Source organism: Pecten maximus, chromosome 4 (assembly GCF_902652985.1).
Source record: "Pecten maximus chromosome 4, xPecMax1.1, whole genome shotgun sequence".
NCBI classification, from domain to species: domain Eukaryota; kingdom Metazoa; phylum Mollusca; class Bivalvia; order Pectinida; family Pectinidae; genus Pecten; species Pecten maximus.
Genome location: NC_047018.1, coordinates 4,725,324 through 4,749,829, shown reverse-complemented (window position 1 = coordinate 4,749,829; position 24,506 = coordinate 4,725,324). Strand labels below are relative to the sequence as shown.

General features: G+C 36.0%; 1 protein-coding gene across 1 annotated transcript in view; it reads left to right on the top strand.

The window, feature by feature from the left end:
* The window catches only part of LOC117325032 (cholinesterase 1-like), a 211,260-nt gene extending 189,363 nt beyond the window's left edge, over nucleotides 1-21,897 (top strand). Inside the window, exons 4-11 of the mRNA XM_033880934.1 lie at nucleotides 2,962-3,147; nucleotides 5,271-5,473; nucleotides 6,635-6,779; nucleotides 11,787-11,894; nucleotides 12,539-12,612; nucleotides 15,481-15,601; nucleotides 17,518-17,653; nucleotides 17,781-21,897. Of these exons, the coding sequence (XP_033736825.1) occupies nucleotides 2,962-3,147; nucleotides 5,271-5,473; nucleotides 6,635-6,779; nucleotides 11,787-11,894; nucleotides 12,539-12,612; nucleotides 15,481-15,601; nucleotides 17,518-17,653; nucleotides 17,781-18,162 (1,355 nt within the window). The 3' untranslated portion in view covers nucleotides 18,163-21,897. The remainder of the gene's footprint in view (nucleotides 1-2,961; nucleotides 3,148-5,270; nucleotides 5,474-6,634; nucleotides 6,780-11,786; nucleotides 11,895-12,538; nucleotides 12,613-15,480; nucleotides 15,602-17,517; nucleotides 17,654-17,780) is intronic.
* Nucleotides 21,898-24,506: the final 2,609 nt, after the last annotated feature.

The window sequence follows — 24,506 nt, the reverse complement described above, 5'->3', positions numbered from 1 at the left end:
TCTTTGTTGTACTTTGTAAAAAAGGACACATATGCGTAATGATATTTGAATATTTGTATTGCTAAATAAGGGCATACTGTCTTACTTCAAACAGCGGGATATGTGTGCATGTATTACATGATTGTAAAGTAGTTATTTTATTAATTGAAACATTTTACTTTCAATGAATAACAGTGATATTTTGGTATGTATGACTACACAACAGATAATCTACTCGCAATGAAGCAACAAATCTACTGATTAAGGAAACCATACACCATCGTATATACATTGTACTTCTAAATCAAATATCACACAGTACGTCTATATCTTATATAGATAAAATATCAAAGGTCCCTATTTTTTATATTCCATATAACAATATTATGTAATTAAGAAAACATATACTTTAACTCGAAATTTAAAAGCGAGATTTAATGTATGTAAACCATCTCAGTCAGATAATCTTCTTTCGCGTTTCCACCCAGGAAAATAAGAGTGATTTATATAGGTTGCTGTCATTCTAAAGATATATCTGATTTCTATATTCAGATTCTCCACGTGGGATACGCAGGCAATATAAACATCCGGAACTCCTCGAGTTTTTTTTAAACAAAACACACCCGAGGATGATCCGAATGGCAATATAAAGTGGCGTGCAAAGAGCGATAACTCCCATTGCCGGGATCTTTCCATGGTCTGTCACATGGCCTGATACATGGTCTGTCACACAGCATTTTTTTTCTTCAAAAATACGGGCGTTGGACAGTCACTTCCGTTGTTTCAACTTAACAAAATGGAGGGAAATATGATTTGGCTAATTTAAACGCCGCTTAACCGGTAATTAGATGGAACGAGACGTGGAAATAGTGTCACATGATTAGGATTTCTATCCATTTCCTCTAGCCTAAATGAGTAATAATGTAACTTGTTTCACAATGGTTGTGAAATAAGTATACTTGTAGATCACATAATAATTATGATCCATCCTCCAAACTTTGCGATTTTTATTTTATAGTTAAATGCTTGCTCCCCAACCTAAGATATTAAACTGTCACAGATGATTCGATACAAGACGACTATCCCCAACCAAATATCATGATAATTATCGAGACGGCTGTCTATTGCTAAAGGGAAACCACTTATGATAACTCATGGCATGATATATGCTCGTGAAGATTTTCACGATATCACCGAAAATGTTTTATTTCCTTGTGGTAATCTAAGATTTGGCGTGTATTACTTCAACGTGCCTGTCGGTTATGATGTGATTACCGGGGTCTCTGACTATGATGTCATCATTACCGGGGTATCTGGCTATGATGTCATCATTACCGGGGTCTCTGACTATGATGTCATCATTACCGGGGTCTCTGGCTATGATGTCATTACCGAGGTCTCTGGCTATGATGTCATCATTACCGGGGTCTCTGGCTAAGATGTCATTACCGGGGTCTCTGGTTATGATGTCATTGCCGGGGTCTCTGGCTATGATGTCATCATTACCGGGGTCTCTGGCTATGATGTCATTACCGGGGTCTCTGGTTATGATGTCATCATTACCGGGGTCTCTGGTTATGATGTCATTACCGGGGTCTCTAGCTACGATGTCATTACCGGAGTCTCTGGTTATGATGTCATTACCGGGGTCTCTGGTTATGATGACAATTTCTCCCACCTTTCACTGATTTGTCTCCCGTTTTGAGTGTACAAGATTTCTCTGTCTTTTTTAGCACGTGCAATCTGTCATACCCTAGGGTGTGACAGATTGCACGCGCTCACTTTCTTCACCGGAAGTACTACCGGAACTACTTTTTTTTGTTTACATTACGTCGTCTGCTACGTCAACAAACAAATTGTGTACACAATAATACAGGTCTACAAAGCGTCTAAATGTCTGCCATTCTTTCAAATACAAATAAATCAACTGTAGGCCTACAACTGAAACTGAGAGCACAAGTGCACCTACCTGCACCGATCGCGACAAAATTGTTCAACTGTCACAAGTAAAAAGATCGCACAACAGCATTTCCTTGTGCCCAATTCCGTCCGATGTCACAAGATCGGTGTTTTATGGATCCACAATCAGTGGGGGAACATTTAACATCCATTTCAACAGCCATAATGACAACACAAAGTCGATTTCAAAGCGACCTCGTGTGATTTACTCCGAGTCGGACAGTGATGAGTGAGTGACGTCACCCCACGTGAAATGGATGAATGGAAATGTGTGCATATTTCCCGCGGTTTTTTTTTGACATGTTTAGAATTGTGTTTCTTGCTACAGAGACATATACTGCTGTTATAATGACAAAACAATTAATGTTGTTTGCATAATGCAATTTGAATGTATAACTGAAAGTACCTGATAAAATAAATAGCTGTGAATTATTTGAGACCTTCTTTTTCTTGCGTAAAGATGTTGGTATGCAAATATTTTGAGGCGTGAAGTACACTGCCTGACAGATGATATTCATACGCCCATGTGTACTTGTTTACAAACAGACTGAGATCGCCGATGGGAAAACACATAAAGAAAAGAGGTGGGAGAAAAATAATCATTCCCTACCTTGAAGGTGTAACAAAGAAATCTCAACCTTCGGGGGAGATTCTTGAATGTCCAAACCCTCGGCAAGCCTCGGGTTGGACATTCAAGAATCTCCCCCTCAGGTTGAGATTTCTCTGCCACACCCTCAAGGTAGGGAAAGGATTCTATTAATATCGGTCTCCGGTTATGACGTCATTACTTTCTAAAACGTGATATCACCTGGATTTAGCCCGGATTCTCTTCCGGAACGCCTGATCCTTATACGTTTTATACATGTCTACACGCCTTAATCTCTATCCCATTTTGAAATTACTGACATTGTTTACAAATTAATACTAAAATGATGTTTTAACGGGTTATTAATACTGCGCTCCCAGATAAGTCGTCATTATTATCATACCGATTTAATTTGTCTGTGTGGTGTCTCTGTTAAGGTTTTCTCGCCACCGGTGACGCCGATTTGCCGGGAAATTATGGAATGCTAGACATAATCGCTGCCCTAGAGTGGACAAGGGACAACATCGGTTACTTCCATGGGAATCCTGATCTTGTCACCATAGACGGTCACAGCGCCGGCGGGTGTAGTGCTGGTCTGGTGATGATGTCTCCACTCGCTAAAGGTATACCAGCATACAGTGTTCTCAACATTATATATATATGTTATGTTGTATAGTTTTTGTTGTATTTGATAACAAACGTGTACTGTTAAATAGAAAAAAAGATACAGGAAACTAGTACACAAGTATGAGAAGAAACACTGTAAATTTAACTTGTTTTTGTCCTGGTAAGTTACACAACAAACCTTATAAATATAGAACTTTATTCAATACATAGAGGTGAATTCTGAGCTCAAAGTAAAAAGATTGGGTAGCTATGCCTTATGTTGAGTACATGGAGAAATCAGACCTCAACTGGACAATGCCAGCAGGTAAACAGTAAAACCACAGAGAGAACACTCGTTAACAGGAGATGTTTCCGGGATTACATCAGTGTCCATATGGTAGCAGTCGTCGAGATCGAAAATTACGAGAAGGTGTCTTTGATATCGAGTTTCATAATTATTCAAGCTACTAATCCAAAAAGGGTTTTCCCTGAAATTCCCAGGATATATTTGTTCATGTTTTATTCTACAGCAGACTATAGAAGTGATGAAGAGGTTTATCTGTAATGAACAGCCTGCTCCGTGTCATTGATGCGACGATTAAGTATGTTGGCTGGTAGGATTACGTGAGCAGGTGCTCGCTATCCATCTATACTCATTAACAAGCCAATCATTGTACCGCGGTACATCGCTGCTTATCGTCGACAATACAGTTTTCTTGCTGAGCGCTGCTGGTGATAAATCAAAAATAATGTTTATATCCCTTTTGCTTACAGACATTCATAATGGAAACACATTGAGTTATATTATTATACATGGTGAGGGTGCCCTGGTACATCTGATAAGGAGCTGTAAGTTGGCATGTAATCGTTCAGAGGACACCGCGATGAATATTTTATGTCAGTATGGTGTGTTTTCTGTATTTTAAGAATGAGAAGTATGATATTTTAGACAAGAGCTTTGTCAATCACGATTTACACTTTTCATTCAAATCATAATTGAATAGAAAATGAATTAAAGAAAGTGGGATCAGCGCCGCACCCAGGAGCCTATTATAAGTGGTTAATTGATCAGAGGGAAAAGTGCTGATATTGCCTCATTAGTATCGTCGTCCAGTTCAGTTACTTAGGTTTGTATTGTCACTAGCAAATGAGATCATACATGTATATGATATCTAAGGTGTTGTCTTCTCTGTAATGTTACGTGAGGTGTCACTAGTTACAGATCGGATCAGCAGGTATGTTGACTTCTCTGTTGTGTTAAGTGTCGGTGGCGATACTAGGTATAGATCGGATAAGCAGGTGTGTGGTATACTTCCAACAGAGGACCAATTCCCTTTACCTCCAATAATAACTCCGACACTCAAATACATTCTCTATGTCTGCCCGACAGAGATACCCGATGGAGCAGCATTTAATCATTAATTTTAAACATATATATAGCACATTAACATAAATTCGTATGCCTATTTGTCTATCCTTCCTCTCATAATCCAACACTCTCGAAAACATCAATAAAACGTCCAGGGTAATCAACCAGAGAGAAAACTTAATAATCCAAAATCGAACAAATATCCAGAACTCGACATATCAAGTTTAAAACTGCATTCAATTGTTTTAACGTAAATTATCCTTAATAATGGAACCTTATTTCCGATGACTACTTCTTTGGGATTCATTTTAAGTGTTTTATCGTATAGCATACCTATAAAAGGATTCATTTTAAGTGTTTTATCGTATAGCATACCTATAAAAGGATTCATTTGGTTATATCCACTTTAATATTCTGATTCACAGCTTTATTATAATTTTTATTCCAAAACTTCCAAATGAATTTGTAAAATGCCCACCTTTGCTAGCATCATCCACAGCAAGCAAAGCAAACGTCGAATTTTTGCTAAGCTTTATTTACCTCCATAAAACCTGTGTACACCAGACGTATTTGTCTGGAGATGAGATAAAATACAAATCTAAACCTGTGTACACCAGACATATTTGTCTGGAGATGAGATAAAATACAAATCTAATCCGACATTCAGATGCTTATTGACCGAATCGAATCGATTTATGTTAACCCAAAGGACCGCCGAAAATCTGATTTGTAAAATATGATTTCGGTATTCCTTTTTTGATTTTTTTACAGGACTTTTTCGAAGAGTTATTATTCAGAGTGGTTCCCCTTTGGCCCACTGGGCGGTGACTAGATACCCAGGGGGACAGAGCGTCCACTTCAAGGTGTTTGCCTCGGCTTTTGATTGTTTGTTTGAAGACTCAGCACAAATCAAGAAATGCCTCCAAGCTGTTCCTTCGAAACGGATGCATGCTTTCATCGCTCAGAATTATGACGTAAGGAAGGACTAGATTCGAAAATTAAATTTGGAAATGTTTTTGACCCACCAAAATATATTGACAACTGCACATGATGCAATTATATGTTCGTATGATCATGCCCTATATCACCATAGCATATCAAATATAACCCTGAACCAGATATGAGGACAAGCACATGCAGGTATCACAAAAACATTCTGACAAAGACAAGCGATAATGCACTTTCACAAAGAGGACATATAACTGTATTTTGTATGTAAACCCTATTGTACTGCTGGCACTAGCTATCCGTCGTGTAGACGTAGCTGTCTGACATACCATTAAATGATTGGTGTTATTGGACGAACCTGTCAACATTGTTCCGATACCAAGCTCGTGTCGGACAGATACGGTCTCGTCCTATCTGATATTGAGACCATATCCCACGGACGTGACAGTGTAAGGGGCTACATCGAGACGCACTTGTTCTGATGTGGGCTACGTCTGTCTTCTGACCATATCATATGGTGCTTTTTAGCAAGCCATTGAAGACTGGACGTACTGGTAAGAGTTCAACTCTTAAAAGTCACTATTTTTGCTCCTATCCTTTCTTTTTTGTTTCAATTCTAGACAAGGATATTGCACTGACATGACAATTGTATAACGTCATGTTAGCATTTATCAATTTACCGACGTCAACGAGGCCATAGATGTACGCCACGTTATCAACTTTACATTGATAAGACAGTCATCACAGACAAGAGACGTCCACAAATGGAAATGAGAAGAGTATTAGATTTACCAGCCTAAGGGCACACAGATGGATGTATCCATACTAATCGAGGGGGGAGGGGGTTAGTTAAAAAACACAATTTTTAACAGTCATACTGTTTAATATATTGATAACGGACCATCATATCGATCCTAAAATCACACCGAATAACATGAAAAGAACAATACCACAATAACCACAGATACGACATTATATACATGTAGTAGAAAAGACAGACAAGTGGACACTATATTTTGTGTTCCTTCCCTTGCTGTTATGGTAGCATGTATCTATTTGTGTGTTATCATATGGTACCTTTCAGAAAGGATAAATCTTGTATCTGCTGATTTAACATTCATTTAATTTCCCCCAATTTTTACTACTAAGAAACCTTTTGTACGATTAAATGAACCTTGCTTCCTTAGGCGTCACCTTCGCTGTCCCCTCAATTCCGTCCGGTGGTGGATGGATATTTCATGCCTGATACCCCGGAGAGAATGGCTGTCTCCGGAGACTTTGAGGTGGAGAGTATTCTGACTGGTGCTACTAAAGACGAAGGACTCATAGCCGGTACGTATATACATGGTTAGGACCTTCCCAACACATACCCAAGACCAAGATATTTGTCGGTCCTACATTAGTAATAAGATTGATTTTCTACGGGTTATTTTTGACAGTTGTATCTGCTTCATATCACTTCCATATCTTAAGAATTCTTATTACTATAATGGCGCCAATTCACATTTCAGCTAACATATTTTGACGTCATAATCAATTTTAACGTCGTTAGATTAAGGTGACGTCACATAAATTCGTCGGCAATAAATGATATAACAGTATGATATTGTGTTATATCACGGACTTGGCTCCGCTTCGTCTGTGATTAATTACAAATCGCCAACACTTAACTGATGACTCGGGGTATATGATATATATTTGGCATGCGAGAAAGCAGTTACGCCGAGGCGAACTATATCAAAATCTCGCTCATAGGCCTTGCTGTTATAATGAAAACAATGTGACGACGTTTGTTTTATAATCAGATAGCGTCTAGTTATATCTTAGAGCCAGGCATACGTCTTATGATTTATGACGATGCTAATATATTTTTTTTCACCAGTGTGAACAAATTGCAGTTTATTACATGTTTGCTGTTAGAAACGCGAATCACCAAAGTTGTTGTTTTTTCTAGCGAGAAATAGATCACAATATGTCAGTTGACCGTTTTTGTAGACATTATTCACATTAACATATGTTATTATAAGTGATGCAAGCGATTCCCCTAGTCGGGAAAGATTTATACCCAAATATTCCACATATCTGCCATACAGACCATTGGGATCAACCACATTACACAGGTGTTTAGGCTGTGTATGTGATTCGTATGTATGTTGACTGTTTCGACTCTCCGTCCATGTGGCAAAGCGCTATGCATAAGATGCAATTTAAATCTTCTAAAATGGAGTGATAGTCAGTGAAAATAAAGAAAAGAAACTGTATTTAACACATTTAAGAAATCAGACATATGGTTTTACCGGTAATACTTGACAGTTATTTGAATGATTTAGACAGATGGTAATGTTTAACCGGTAAAACCTGACAGTAATTAAAATGATTTAGACAGATGGTAATGTTTAAGCGGTAAAACCTGACAGTAATTAAAATGATTTAGACAGATGGTAATGTTTAACCGGTAAAACCTGACAGTAATTAAAATGATTTAGACAGATGATAGTGTTTTACTGGTAATACTTGACAGTAATTAAAATGATTTAGACAGATGGTAGTATTTTACCGGTAATACTTGACAGTAATTAAAATGATTTAGACAGATGATAGTGTTTTACTGGTAATACTTGACAGTAATTAAAATGATTTAGACAGAGGGTAGTGTTTTACTGGTAATACTAGACAGTAATTAAAATGATTTAGACAGAGGGTAGTGTTTTACCGGTAATACTTGACAGTAATTAAAATGATTTAGACAGATGGTAGTGTTTTATCGGTAATGCTTGACAGTAATTAAAATGATTTAGGCAGAGGGTAGTGTTTTATCGGTAATACTTGACAGTAATTAAAATGATTTAGACAGATGCTAGTGTTTTACCGGTAATACTTGACAGTAATTAAAATGATTTAGACAGATGGTAGTGTTTTACCGGTAATACTTGACAGTAATTAAAATGATTTAGACCGATGGTAGTATTTTACCGGTAATACTTGACAGTAATTAAAATGATTTAGACAGATGGTAGTGTTTTATCGGTAATACTTGACAGTAATTAAAATGATTTAGACAGATGGTAGTGTTTTATCGGTAATACTTGACAGTAATTAAAATGATTTAGACAGAAGAGAGTGTTTTACTGGTAATACTTGACAGTAATTAAAATGATTTAGACAGATGGTAGTGTTTTATCGGTAATACTTGACAGTAATTAAAATGATTTAGGCAGAAGAGAGTGTTTTACTGGTAATACTTGACAGTAATTAAAATGATTTAGACAGATGGTAGTGTTTTACTGATAATGCTTGACAGTAATTAAAATGATTTAGACAGAAGAGAGTGTTTTACTGGTAATACTTGACAGTAATTAAAATGATTTAGGCAGATGGTAGTGTTTTACTGATAATGCTTGACAGTAATTAAAATGATTTAGACAGAAGAGAGTGTTTTACCGGTAATACTTGACAGTAATTAAAATGATTTAGGCAGAGGGTAGTGTTTTATCGGTAATACTTGACAGTAATTAAAATGATTTAGACAGATGGTAGTGTTTTACTGGTAATACTTGACAGTAATTAAAATGATTTAGACAGATGGTAGTATTTTACCGGTAATACTTGACAGTAATTAAAATGATTTAGGCAGAAGAGAGTGTTTTACTGGTAATACTTGACAGTAATTAAAATGATTTAGACAGATGATAGTGTTTTACCGGTAATACTTGACAGTAATTAAAATGATTTAGACAGAGGGTAGTGTTTTATCGGTAATGCTTGACAGTAATTAAAATGATTTAGACAGAGGGTAGTGTTTTACCGGTAATACTTGACAGTAATTAAAATGATTTAGGCAGAGGGTAGTGTTTTATCGGTAATACTTGACAGTAATTAAAATGATTTAGACAGAAAGTAGTGTTTTACTGGTAATACTTAACAGTAATTAAAATGATTTAGACAGATGGTAGTATTTTACCGGTAATACTTGACAGTAATTAAAATGATTTAGGCAGAAGAGAGTGTTTTACTGGTAATACTTGACAGTAATTAAAATGATTTAGACAGATGATAGTGTTTTACCGGTAATACTTGACAGTAATTAAAATGATTTAGACAGATGGTAGTATTTTACCGGTAATACTTGACTGTAATTAAAATGATTTAGACAGATGGTAGTATTTTACCGGTAATACTTGACAGTAATTAAAATGATTTAGACAGATGGTAGTGCTTTACCGGTAATACTTGACAGTAATTAAAATGATTTAGACAGATGGTAGTGTTTTATCGGTAATGCTTGACAGTAATTAAAATGATTTAGGCAGAGGGTAGTGTTTTATCGGTAATACTTGACAGTAATTAAAATGATTTAGACAGATGGTAGTATTTTACCGGTAATACTTGACAGTAATTAAAATGATTTAGGCAGATGGTAGTGTTTTATCGGTAATGCTTGACAGTAATTAAAATGATTTAGACAGATGGTAGTGTTTTACTGGTAATACTTGACAGTAATTAAAATGATTTAGACAGATGATAGTGTTTTATCGGTAATGCTTCACATTAATTTGAATGATTTTAGGCAGATGATAGTGTTTTACCGGTAATACTTTACAGTAATTAAAATGATTTAGACAGATGGTAATGTTTAACCGGTAAAACCTGACAGTAATTAAAATGATTTAAACAGATGATAGAGTTTTATCGGTAATACTTGACAGTAATTAAAATGATTTAGACAGATGGTAGTGTTTTACTGGTAATACTTGACAGTAATTAAAATGATTTAGACAGATGGTAGTGTTTTATCGGTAATACTTGACAGTAATTAAAATGATTTAGACAGATGTTGTGTTTTATCGGTAATACTTGACAGTAATTAAAATGATTTAGACGGTTGGTAATGTTTTACCGGTAATACTTGACAGTTATTCGAATTGATTTAGACGGTTGATAGTATTTTTTCCCGTATTACTTGACAGTAATTTAAATGAGTTAGACATGCAATAGATCTTTTAAAGAAACGCTACCGAATCTGTAATAGCAAAATAACTTCGTGATACATTCTCTTCCGTGACAGGACGACATTTTACAGTCGATTGCATGGTCACAAGGAAATTACTCGAGTCGTGAAAAATTTAAGGAATATGTAATGACGTTGTAATGAGTAATCACCGCATTCTCACGAACTGTTTTGTTTGACACGAATCCTGTTGGGGATTGCACCTTGTGTTTTTCTAATTCAAATCCGTTGTCAAGAAAACAGTATAAGGGTTCGGCCGGTATCCTAAGGCCTGTATTCGTCTTTTGAAAGTGTGGCCTTGGCATTTAGCAGGCGTCAAAATAATTGTACGGCGTGGTAGGGAATTTTAGGCAAAGTAACTACTGAACCACTACATTGAATACAATGAAAGATATATCACACATTAACCTACCGGTTACAGTAAGTTTTCCTGGCTGTCTCTCATAAACTGGCGATGATGTGATTTGTTTGATAAGCAGGATATATGTGTAGATATGAGGCGCACGCTGATGGAGTCACAGCCACGGAAGATAGGATAGTTCTATGTAGACATCAGTAAAAGATATTATTGATTTTAATGCAACATTTCAAAATAGTGTTGTTACAAGGATTTTAAAATATAGAACAGTTTCTAATTATGGTGTAAACATGCTAAATTGATCAAAACAGTATTTCTTCTGTTATCAGTCGCAAAATGTTATCAGCATTTCCAAACCAGCCAATAAAATTCAAATATCGTCTGCTTTTATAGATCCCCATTTAAACAAATATTTATCAATTGAAACATCTATCACGTGCCTCGAAATTTGTGATAGTAATGCTTTGCAGTTACTACAACTCAGAATGGAACATTTTCATGATTTCTTTGCTTGGGAATAAAACTTCTAAGAAAACTTATAAAATGTAGATATAGGTTAGATAGTAGAACTTTTACAAAGTCAATGTAACAATATATTTGTTATAAACTCTATTCCTTACATATAAATCCATGTATGATTTAGTTCAGCGAAGAACACTCAATCCCTTAATGTAAACTTCTTGTATCGAAGACCTTTTTCACATTTTCAAAAGTTTTATCTGTTTTCTTTAGTTCGCCCTTGTGCTTACTACCGACAAAAAGAAATTAAAAAAAGGATAAAGTTTCACACAATCAGCACACATTATATTGACATAATACCCAAAAATGGTTACCTGCATAGCTTATAAAAAACAATTTAAAAAAAATACTAGTCGAGAAACAACGATATAACACGATTAACCACGTGATAACATGTTAAGTTGTGTCATTAGCAAATCCATTCAATTACATCCACGTTCGTTATTCCTTTCAGCAATTCCATTTATCAAAGCTTTCGGAGGTAAAGGTCAAGGTCGTGCAAAGCTGCTAACCCTGATGTATTGTTTTAGAGGAGACCTCCCAGAAATACCTGGCATCGTAGGTAAATATCAGATATATCCAGGTGGTTGTTGCAGTAATATCTAAAAGTATACGAATTATTTATCTTATACAAGTTCAGGTCACGATAGATGACGTAGGCGGGATCTGTTACCAGTCACACTAATATAAATTGTGTGTTACTTCCTTTCAATGAGTGTAAGATAGCTATAATACGAAGTATATAGTTTCTGTCACGTTGAAGACAGAGATTACAACACCGTACAATGAACAGGTCTGGACTGGGCGAGCATTTGATGTCAGATGGAAGGCAACACTTGTTATGCTGAGTAAACGATGTGCTATATATATGAGATATCGTAGTATGTATTTTAGCGACCTTATATGACGTCAAAAGATACCAATAAGGTTGCTTACTAGGACAATTATTGTCTGATATTTGCAGGAAATGCTATACAGCTGTTGTCGTAACTCTTGATGTTATGGTCAAATTGGTTGTACCATAAATAACCCCGTAAACCTGTTATACATATTCTTGATGTTGCAGCTTCGTATGTCGAATTCCCTTTGGGATGATCGCAGATCCATGTAAAGGAGTTATAGGCTACTTGTTTTTCAAGTTGATTTGTTTACGGGCGTTGTTTCTCAATAAAATAACGTTATAAGTGTCTTATATTACAATTTCAGATACACTGTTGGAGCATTACACCCAGTGGCCTTATATTACCTCAGACACATCGATACAGGACAGTTTCTCGGAGGTAAGCACATATATGTGTATCGCAGTAAATTTTATGTTTGCGTTAAAAATCAATTTAACACCAGACGTTTTCCGTTACAGAAATCGAGAGCAATATATCTTTCATAGGCTTATAGTTAGAACGTACTTCAACGTCAAATGTTAAATTTAATTCCCAAAATACACAATACATTCAACAAGATGATAATTCTTTAGGTACAAAGATTGATACCTTAGATCGTTTACTTAGATATAACTAATGCGAACGTGCCCTGTTAGTGAAGACGTGCCCCTGTTAGGGAGAATGTCCCCCTGTAAGTGAGAACGTGCCCCTGTTAATGAGAACGTGCCCCTGTAAGTGAGGACGTGCCCCTGTAAGTGAGAATGCGCCCCTGTAAGTGAGAACGTGCCCCTGTTAGTGAGAACGTGCCCATGTTAGTGAGAACGTGCCCCTGTAAGTGAGAATGCGCCCCTGTAAGTGAGAACGTGCCCCTGTAAGTGAGAACGTGCCTCTGTAAGTGAGAACGTGCCCCTGTAAGTGAGAACGTGCCCCTGTAAGTGAGAACGTGCCCCTGTTAGTGAGAATGTGCCCCCGTAAGTGAGAATGCGCACCTGTTAGTGAGAACGTGCCCCTGTAAGTGAGCACGTGGCCCTGTAAGTGAGCACGTGCCCCTGTAAGTGAGAACGTGCCCCTGTAAGTAAACAGTGTGTGCAGAGATATACTTTTACAAGAGTTTTTTTGGCCTCGGAGCTCTTATGTTTGGGATGAGATTATCAAACTGGTTTCAATGACCTACTTAATACTGGAAGCCCAATACTAACCCGGTTTTTCATAATCAGCTTTTGGCCAATTTTGAATGGAAGCGAATTTCTGTCTTCGACAAACCAATGTAATGATGAAAATCAATACACCATCTTTCTATTCCATTGGTGATCGGATGGCTTATTCAGAAGTTGAATATCAAGAATACATTTTTAAGTGCGTGCAGAGCTGGATTGTTGCATTCCAAAATAGTAGCATCTCTGCTTCCCAAAAATGCGGTGTTTAATATCTTTTTTGATTTCGGTTCGGCTGTTGACATAAATAGCTGGGTACAGAGTATTCAGGTTGATGAACACCATGGGACATCTTTGTCGACATCACATGATCTAATAGGGAAGAATAATATTCCTGAACTATTAGGTGCTCGATGATATACCTGTTAATGTGTGAAGTTATATTCTGTTTATATTTTAAAATGGTTTTACCGATTCTGAGTTAGAAGTACGGTTTATAGTTCGGTAATCTCCTATAATAAATATGTAATTCTCATGGATGACATGTCTGTCTTCCTTGAAGTATTTCATTCTGATCTCTGGAATCTTTAATATGAAAATTCGAGTTAGTTCTGCTGTCTGAAATAGGAAGCGGAGCAATAACTTACATGAGGATCATTTCTATTTTTCGTTTATCGTGGAACTCATCCATCAAGTGTCTCCAGGTAAAAATAACGTTTTATGAATACATTATTATATGATATTTCTTTTATGAAATATCATCGTGGATCCCATATCTGGATTTAAACCAGCGTGAAAAGCGATCCATTTTGGTAATTATCCAATTTAGTTTTCGCTGCAATAAGTAAGGCGAATATGGATAGCTTGCAAAAATGCGAAATATTATATAATACATTTATTATTTTTAAAGTTGGTGTAGACAGACTAAGGGAAATTTATATTAGAGTTTTGTAAAAGCCAAAGAAGGACAACTCCCCTGTCAATACATGTTGTTTACTCGAAAAATAAAACAACACGCTGTACATGTATGTATAATTAGTATATATCATCCGATAAATCAATGTAGGTGTGTTGTTAGTTGGTATATGTCATCCAATAAATCAACAAGGGGTATTGTTAGTTTATATATATCATCCAATAAATCAATATAGGTGTATTGTTAGTTAGTATATATCATCCAATAAATCAATATAGGTGTATTGTTAGTTAGTATATATCATCCAATAAATCTATATAGGTGTATTGTTAGTTAGTATATATCTATATAGGTGTATTGTTAGTTACAGTAATATATATCACCCAATTAATCAACATACATGTATATATAGAGGTAACACAACGAGTGGTTGTTGGATATGAAATTTATTTCACACGAGTAAGTTATTTTTTTTTAAGTTACAAAAGACACGAGCTTTAGCGAGTGTGAAATAAATTCCATATCTAAAAATCACGAGTCGTGTCACCTGTTTCTACCACAATAATATCGGCTTGAATCAAAGGGAACCTTGGTCAAGTCTTATTTCATAATCATGACTTTTTCCCGCAAATTGATCCCTGATTTATTCCATCAGTGTATCTTTAACGATTTAGGTGTTTTCCATGTTTTTTAGAATGTTGCTTATGATTTCGAAACAATTGATCGCTACTTGTACATGACAATAATGTGTTTCCTAATACAGACAGCAGTCAATGGTCTGTTTTCAACACGGCTATTTACTTCAGCAATGAGATAGATAGACATTTGCTCCGGTGTGAAGTTACAACGTAGATATCAATTTTATTTCACTAAAAAATGTCTTACCGACAGTGAGCTCCCTCAGATGGAACAGCTGTTTTGACGATGATCTGTGTTCTATCGCATGGGTTTAATCATGTTTTATCATGACACAATAATGGACACACAATGAATGACATTTATAGGTCCTTTAAGTCACACATCTTTTTATTTTATATATAGCGGCTTTGCCATGCCGATATCAATGTTTATTACATGGCCTTTTAAACGTCTATTTCTATGCAATGTTAATTCATTACATTGCCCTTTAAGAGTCTATTTCGATTTCAATACTTATATCATACTGCCATTCTACCTGTAACTGTTCCTATATTATAGATGGTAGGCGATTATTACATAACGGCGCCCACACACAGACTAGCGTCCTTGTTGTCCCAGCGCAATACGACGGTTTACCTCTACAACTACGAGTATAAGTCTGTGTACGCGCTGTGGGACGGTGAGTACAAAGGTGTGCGATTACGTCTATTGTCAGGTTTGTGCATGCTTGTGAAAATCATTGGCATTGTTTGCGTAGTCTTTATCTTTATTGTGTTTGATTGAACAAATATATATTGTTGTTAAGCTTTAGAATTATCATTTCTGACACTAGCTTATCATATCACGTAGCAGGTGCCACACGTGGACCTTTACTCATTTCTTTTCTGTTTATGTGTCCATTTTTGTCCATTGTCCTTTGTGATAAGTTTTGGGCCTGCATTGTGTTCTCTGTTTGACAGTTAGATATAAAAGTGTTTTATCTGGATTGGCATAAACAGACCTATGTACATTCGTACCATACTTTTCGATGATAACATTTCATATTTAGTATTACATATCATTTCTTTACAACTGAATACTTGTTAGCTGCCAAAGGGACACAATGTTAGTTTGTCTTTACTATAACGACAACAAGTTGGTTTGGGTGACCTTAGTACAAAGACCCTGCGGCATGGAACCTGCCTTTTTAATTGAACTGTTCGTAAGATTTTTCTGGAAAAAGTTTGAATCGAGAAAATATTTTTCGTAATTTTACGTAGACTTCATGGATAAAAATTCATTTTGTCAGTTTGATGTACATGGGATTCCGATCTTATTGGATAGATTAAAGTTGTTTTTTTAAGTACATGTATAATCATTAACGTGAGTACTTATAAAATTGCCTCTTTTGGTGCATTTCCGGTCAAATTTCCCTGTTTAAATAACTGGAAAAAGGGTATCAGCCGGGATATCCTCCCAAATGAGTTGGTATACTTTGTGTTTCCGTGATCAAGTCCTTCAGAAAGCTAGATATCTCTGAAGGAAAAACAAAACAATTACATTCAAAGATTTTATTTTCACTGTCGCCATGTTTAATTGTCAATGGTGAGTTCGTGAATTCTCGCATTGACAATGAAACATGAGAGGGCGAGAATACCGTAGTCATGATAGAGGCATCGGCTGTTGAATTTGTCATATAATTGGAGGTGAAGATCTAAATTCTTTATCATATTCCTTTTTTAAATTCTTTATCATATACCTTTTTTGTACAGCTGGAAAGATATCCGGGTTAAAAATGTTTACTTCATCAAATTGGATACTCGTTATCATTATTTTGCGTCTTCTTTCTCTTATGCGTTGCTTTATATAAAGCAATATTGCCGTACATTTCAGGGTTGCCTTTCTCTTTTTAAGGAAACATAAATGATAAAGATAAGTGGAAAACAAAAACAACATTTTACATCAATAATTACTTACCGTGGTTTAGGATAAATCTCGAAAAAAGTTGTTAGATCAAACAGAGACGTAGAGGACGTATCTGTGCAGATAATGAAGAATGACAATTTACATAGAAATCAATTTCACATAAGTAAAAATACGTGTAGCAAAATATCGGGAATTCGTTTCCTTCCGGCAATTATTTTTTTGTATATATGTTATAGACTGTATTCTACGCACTTATGGTATTTTGTGTTATAGTGCTTTTCTTTTGTTTTCCACCCATTATTTTGTGAAACATAGCATTTTTTCTGGTTTTCTTTTTGCTTATGTAATTTTATCATTTGTAATGGACAATGAAATTAAACAAAACATATACGATTAATCAATTATAAATCAATTTAATGTTTGATTTTACTTACAAGGTAACTTGGAATGATTTCAGATATGCTGTAAATGCTTTTCTTTTCTGTAATCATTAGCAAGAAAATGTAAAGTGTTCATTTGAAAACGGAAAGGCAGATCAAACATTTTTGTGCAACTCATGATCATTGTATCCATCTAGATCTTATCATTAGAAATATATATCAGATAATACGAAAAACATCAAAGCAATAAGGGTTCCTAGTATATAAATTGCATTAAAGGATTTTACTTTTATTTATGTGGTATTAACAGGAGTTATACACGGAGCAGAGTTATTCTACCTGTCGGGGTTTCCAATGTCAGGCCACGCTAACTTCCGGTACAGCGAGAGTGACCGAAAGATGTCCGAGATGCTACTGTACCTCTGGTCAAGCTTTGCACGGAACGGGTACCATGTTTTTCGGTTCTATAGTTCATGCTATTTCTTAAGAATAAAATAAGTAAATAAAGCTGAATTTTGATTTTGACTCATGGAATTCCTTCGATAATTCATAACTAATCCCCTTTACTTACAGACTTCCGTCGCTGATTCCGCATAAGCAGTTCTATATAGACAGGTACACTGCGAGTCGACCAACGTTTGCCAGGATTACTACAGGCAACCAAAGGCCTCACATTGAAATGGATATCAAACTCAAACCTGACAAGTTGTCGTTCTGGAACGAGAAAGTACCCAAGATGTACCGTCAGAGGTACGCTAATAGGCTTGTTGCCAAGGGAGAACTGATGTCTCGAGATATCGTCATCAGTAGTGCTAATTCATGGGCCCTGATTGCGTCATGTATCGGGCTCTCCGTGCTGACAATTCTGTTCTCTATAGGATATTGTAAAAGTAGAAGGCGGATCAAGAAAATTCTGCAGCACAACGGTGTAGCAATGTCCAACAGAATTAAATAAACCATTCTACAGAACGTCGGTATACCATTGTCGAACACAATTACCATTCTACAGTACAAAATTATACCAATGTCCAACATAACTACCATTTTACAGCACAAAAGTATACCAATGTCCAACATAACTACCATTATACAGCACAGCGGTATACCAATGTCCAGCATAATTGCCAATCAATAGCACAGCGGTATACCAATGTCCAACAGAATCACCATTCTACGGCCAACGGTATATCATTGTCCAAAAGAATTATCTTTCTACAGCACAGTGAAAAAAACATTGTTCAACTTAATTACCATTCTACAACACAGCGGTGTGCCATTGTTCTACAGCACAGCGGCGTACCAATGTACAAAAGAATTATTAGAGATGCGTGATACAATATATATGTTTTATATTACAATTCATTACAATGAAGTTGCCTTAGAAATGATAATTCTTCGAACAAATAAACGGGTGTTCATTTTTCACATTGTCCCACATTGGCGCATTTTGTCGGTATTTACGTCTCATACAAGTGATTGTGAACTAGTACATTTTTAAAAAGTGATGATATCATTTAAGGAATGGTTCATTCCCCCAAACTCTTAACGAGTTCGTATAGAAACCATGTAATCTACTGAGTTCTTCTAATAATTGTAGGGCCTTTAAAATAAACATTTTCAAAATGTCAAGATGTCATATCATTTTTTTCCTTTGCTCCTATTGTCATCGTGAAAACAATACTAAAAAAGAAATTAAAACAAGTGTTGATAATACTTCCGAACTTCTGTGATTTGGAGGAAAGAACCATGTGTTACATCGTATCGAGACCGTCCCTAACATTGTAAATATACTTAATACCAACGTCCATTCTGTACAATAATCACGGGGTTGTTATAGAGATTTAGGGTTCATGTACATACTTGTATGGAAATGTATGTGAACGATTTGATTTCTGAATGGATAAAATCGATTATATTAGCTAGAGTTTTAGTAAATAATATAGGAATGAAGTAAAGAAAGGCGAATTTATTTTTTGTTTTTGCTGGTTCTTTAAACGTGAGGATGATGAATTCTCTCTCTTGCGTTTCATTGTAATATTGATGTTTCTGACTGGCCATGATGATTTACTTAATGTATTGTCATACTGAACGATAGTGTATCACATAACAGGACGAAATGGTTATATCAGGTTCCTATCAATTTGGTGATTACAAAACAGCACATTACTAATATCTAAATTTGAACCTAATCAATAGGACCACCCATATTTGGAATTGATATATCTATTAGATCTAACGTCACATTGCTATCATATTCTTTTAAATCAGCTCCAACTGACGTTATTGGAGATCGGTAGATTTGTCTTGCAGAATCTTTCCCTGTTCACCCATGCTATGATGATTGGATTTCCAGGAACGACAGAACACGTTTTTTATATCATGTTTATAAGTAAACGTATGTTTTTATAATGTCAAGTGAAAGTGACATGGAGGCAATAATGTATGGAACATGTCTTGTTGGAGTCTTTGGAGTTATCCCCCCTGGTGAGGAAATACATTCATTCCATCTCGTATGTTTTTAAAATGTGTGCATTTTGTATGTGTGACTATAATTCCGGTATACTGTATTTTATGACGTGTATATTGTTGGCAATATATTATGTAACAATAAAACCCCATTACATTGTATACTATGTTTTATGATTGTTTAACGAAAACGAAATTATTATCACATAGCAAAATCGAGCGTGAGTTACATACATTAAGTTGATATTGATATTGTATTGAAATTGAATTCCGATTTTCGACTTTTAAAAAGGAATGTTGAAAAATGTTGATATTTTTTCACTCGTCTTTGAAATTTTTTTAATTTTGTCATAACAGGTCCCCAGGGTAAACAATACTGTAGTAACTACGCCCAGAAGTTATCAGCTGTATTCTACATTATTAGTGCGAGTATTCCTTCTGATAGTAATTAACAGTATAGGGTGTATATTTCTCTTCTCCAGGTAAAACTCCTTAAGTAATAATGTCACAGTGTAAGAGTGGCATTGCATTATAATTAATTAGACATTAAATCACGAGTACCTATAGCACAATTACTAATATCTGTATCACGAAAAACGTTACTAAGGCCAGATTTGGTGCTAAATGTACATACATCAACACACTTGATGTCTTATTAAAACCCATTCAATTGTTTAATTTCTAACATGTATTACCGAATATGATTACGTTTGAGAGTCATTGTGTGGCATTATGGAGTGCTCTAAAGAAACTAGCCTTATCCCCTCTTCCACATTAATATGTAGAATTATTGTCGATTCCATAACTATACTGTATAAGTTCCATTATAAACCAAAATCTTCCAAAACAAGTTTTATTGTGTTGTGAGCTCCTGAAAGCAACGCATTATCATGTTGCGTTTGGGAGACGTTATGAAGAAAGGGTTGTTATATTATCATCGTGATAGAAGATCTTCTCTTCAATAGTATTCCCATGAGATGATGGGGAAATACTTCAAATATAGGACTGCAATTACATGTGGGATGATATATTACGTAATGTGAAACTATTCCAGGGAGATGTTACAAACCATAAAATGTCATATTACTCCTTGAATATATTATAAACTAAGTATTCCAATACTAATCCAGGGAGATGCTACAAACTTAGGAATGTCGTTGCATTCCTGGGAGATGCTACAAACTTAGGAATGTTATTGCACTCCTAGGATATGCTACAAACTTAGGAATGGGATATTACTCCTGGGAGATGCTACAAACTTAGGAATGGGGTATTACTCATGGGAGATGCTACAAACCTTAAGAATGTCATAGTACTCTTTGGAGATGCTACAAACTTAGGAATTGGATACTCCTGGGAGATGCTACATGTAGAAAACTTAGAAATTTGATATTACTCCTTGGACATACTACACACTTTGGATTGTAATATTACTCTTGGAAGATGCCCTAACTTTCCGACTGCTTCCATGGCTTGCTTTAACCTTAGATATGTATAATACTACTATTTTAGTTCGGTAAAACATTTGTATATGAAACCGACAGGACTTTAGAATTTCCCTTGTCAGAGCTATCCTAGTGCGTCTTTGCGTTGTTATTGGCATTAATTATGTCTTATGAAAAGTGTTTCCAAATGTATCGCTAGTTTTCGTTTGCTTATAAAACAGGTTAAGCTCATGTCTAGCAAGTCTATCACTACCCTTTTATAAGGCTACAAATACATCGCATTTTCACAGATTTTGGTGTCAATTTGTAATTAATCGATCGTTTTGTTTTTAAAACACGGATTTTTTCTTATTCTTTTAACTTACTCTTTATCAAACGATTTTCAATGCATAATCCATGCAAATAAAAAAAACTTCTAAAACCGTCAGCACAAATAATTGTGATTGACAAAAATAATACCAGAGTATGAAATTAACGATGATCATGATCGAATGAAGGAAGCAAAGCAATGAAAATCAGTGTACACAAAGATAATAAGTTTCTCTGTCCTAACCACTTGGCAGGGGGAATGTTATATACCTGGGTAATATCGTGCTTGCTAGGCGTGAGGCTGTGATTCCTGTAACGTTGTTAGGTGTTCTGAGTACGATGTGCTCAGCATTGTTTACTGTGATAAGGACAAAACACCTGGAATATTGTACATATCAAGTATATAAACTGTCTATATATTATGTGCAATTGTTTCATGTTTATTTAATAAATTGATATTCTGTATCTCAGGTGTCGTTTTGTACTACTTACACAAACTACCCATATCATACTACTACCTATACTCTGTCAGTGTCAAACCCCTCATATCATACCACTACCTATACTGTTGTCAGTGTCAAACTACCAATATCATATCACCACCTACACTGTTGTTAGTGTCAAATTACCCATATCATATCACTAACTACACTGTTGTCAGTGTCAAACTACCCATATCATATCACTACCTACACTGTTGTCAGTGTCAAGCTACCCATATCATATCACTAACTACACTGTTGTCAGTGTCAAACTACCAATATCATATCACCACCTACAATGTTGTTAGTGTCAAATTACCCATATCATATCACTAACTACACTGTTGTCAGTGTCAAACTACCCATATCATATCACTACCTACACTGTTGTCAGTGTCAAGCTACCCATATCATATCACTAACTACACTGTTGTCAGTGTCAAACTACCCATATCATATCACTACCTATACTGTTGTCAGTGTCAAACTACCCATATCATATCACTAACTACACTGTTGTCAGTGTCAAACTACCAATATCATATCACCACCTACACTGTTGTCAGTGTCAAGCTACCCATATCATACCACTACCTATACTGTTGTCAGTGTCAAACTACCCATATCATATCACTACCTACACTGTTGTCAGTGTCAAGCTACCCATATCATACCACTACCTACACTGTTGTCAGTGTTTAACTACCAATATCATACCACTACCTACACTGTTCTCAGTATCAACTTACCCATATCACATCAAATATCACTACCTACTCTGTGTCAGTGTGAAACTACTCATTATCATATCACCACCTACACTGTTGTCAGTGTCAAACCCCCCATATAATATCACTACCTACACTGTTGTCAGTGTCTAACTACCCATATCATACCACTGCCTACACTGTTGTCAGTGTCAAACTACCAATATCATACCACTACCTACACTATTGTCAGTGTCAAACTACCCATATCATACCACTACCTACACTGTTGTCAGTGTCAAACTACCCATATCACTACATACACTGTTGTCAGTGTCAAACTACCAATATCATACCACTACCTACACTGTTGTCAGTGTCAAACTACCCATATCATACCACTACCTACACTGTTGTCAGTGTCAAACTACCCATATCATACCACTACCTACACTGTTGTCAGTGTCTAACTACCCATATCATACCACTGCCTACACTGTTGTCAGTGTCAAACCCCCCATATCATACCACTACCTACACTGTTGTCAGTGTCAAACTACCCATATCATACCACTACCTACACTGTTGTCAGTGTCAAACTACCCATATCATATCACTACCTACACTGTTGTCAGTGTCTAACTACCCATATCATATCACTACCTACACTGTTGTCAGTGTCAAACTACCCATATAATACCACTACCTACACTGTTGTCAGTGTCAAACTACCAATATCATACCACTACCTACACTGTTGTCAGTGTCAAACCCCCCATATCATATCACTACCTACACTGTTGTCAGTGTCAAACCCCTCATATCATATCACTACCTACACTGTTGTCAGTGTCAAACCCCCAATATCATATCACTACCTACACTGTTGTCAGTGTCAAACCCCCCATATCATACCACTACCTACACAGTTGTCAGTGTCAAACCCCCATATCATACCACTACCTACACTGTTGTCAGTGTCAAACTACCCATATCATATCACTACCTACACTGTTGTCAGTGTCAAGCTACCCATATCATACCACTACCTACACTGCTGTCAGTGTCAAACCCCCCATATCATACCACTACCTATACTGTTGTCAGTGTCAAACTACCAATATCATATCACCACCTACACTGTTGTCGGTGTCAAGCTACCCATATCATATCACTAACTACACTGTTGTCAGTGTCAAACTACCCATATAATACCACTACCTACACTGTTGTCAGTGTCAAACTACCCATATCATACCACTACCTATACTGTTGTTAGTGTCAAACTACCCATATCATATCACTACCTACACTGTTGTCAGTGTCAAGCTACCCATATCATACCACTAACTACACTGTTGTCAGTGTCAAACTACCCATATCATATCACTACCTATACTGTTGTCAGTGTCAAACTACCCATATAATACCACTACCTACACTGTTGTCAGTGTCAAACTACCCATATCATATCACTACCTATACTGTTGTCAGTGTCAAACTACCCATATCATATCACTAACTACACTGTTGTCATTGTCAAACTACCAATATCATATCACCACCTACACTGTTGTCAGTGTCAAGCTACCCATATCATACCACTACCTATACTGTTGTCAGTGTCAAACTACCCATATCATATCACTACCTACACTGTTGTCAGTGTCAAGCTACCCATATCATACCACTACCTACACTGTTGTCAGTGTTTAACTACCAATATCATATCACTACCTACACTGTTCTCAGTATCAACTTACCCATATCACATCAAATATCACTACCTACTCTGTGTCAGTGTGAAACTACTCATTATCATATCACCACCTACACTGTTGTCAGTGTCAAACCCCCCATATAATATCACTACCTACACTGTTGTCAGTG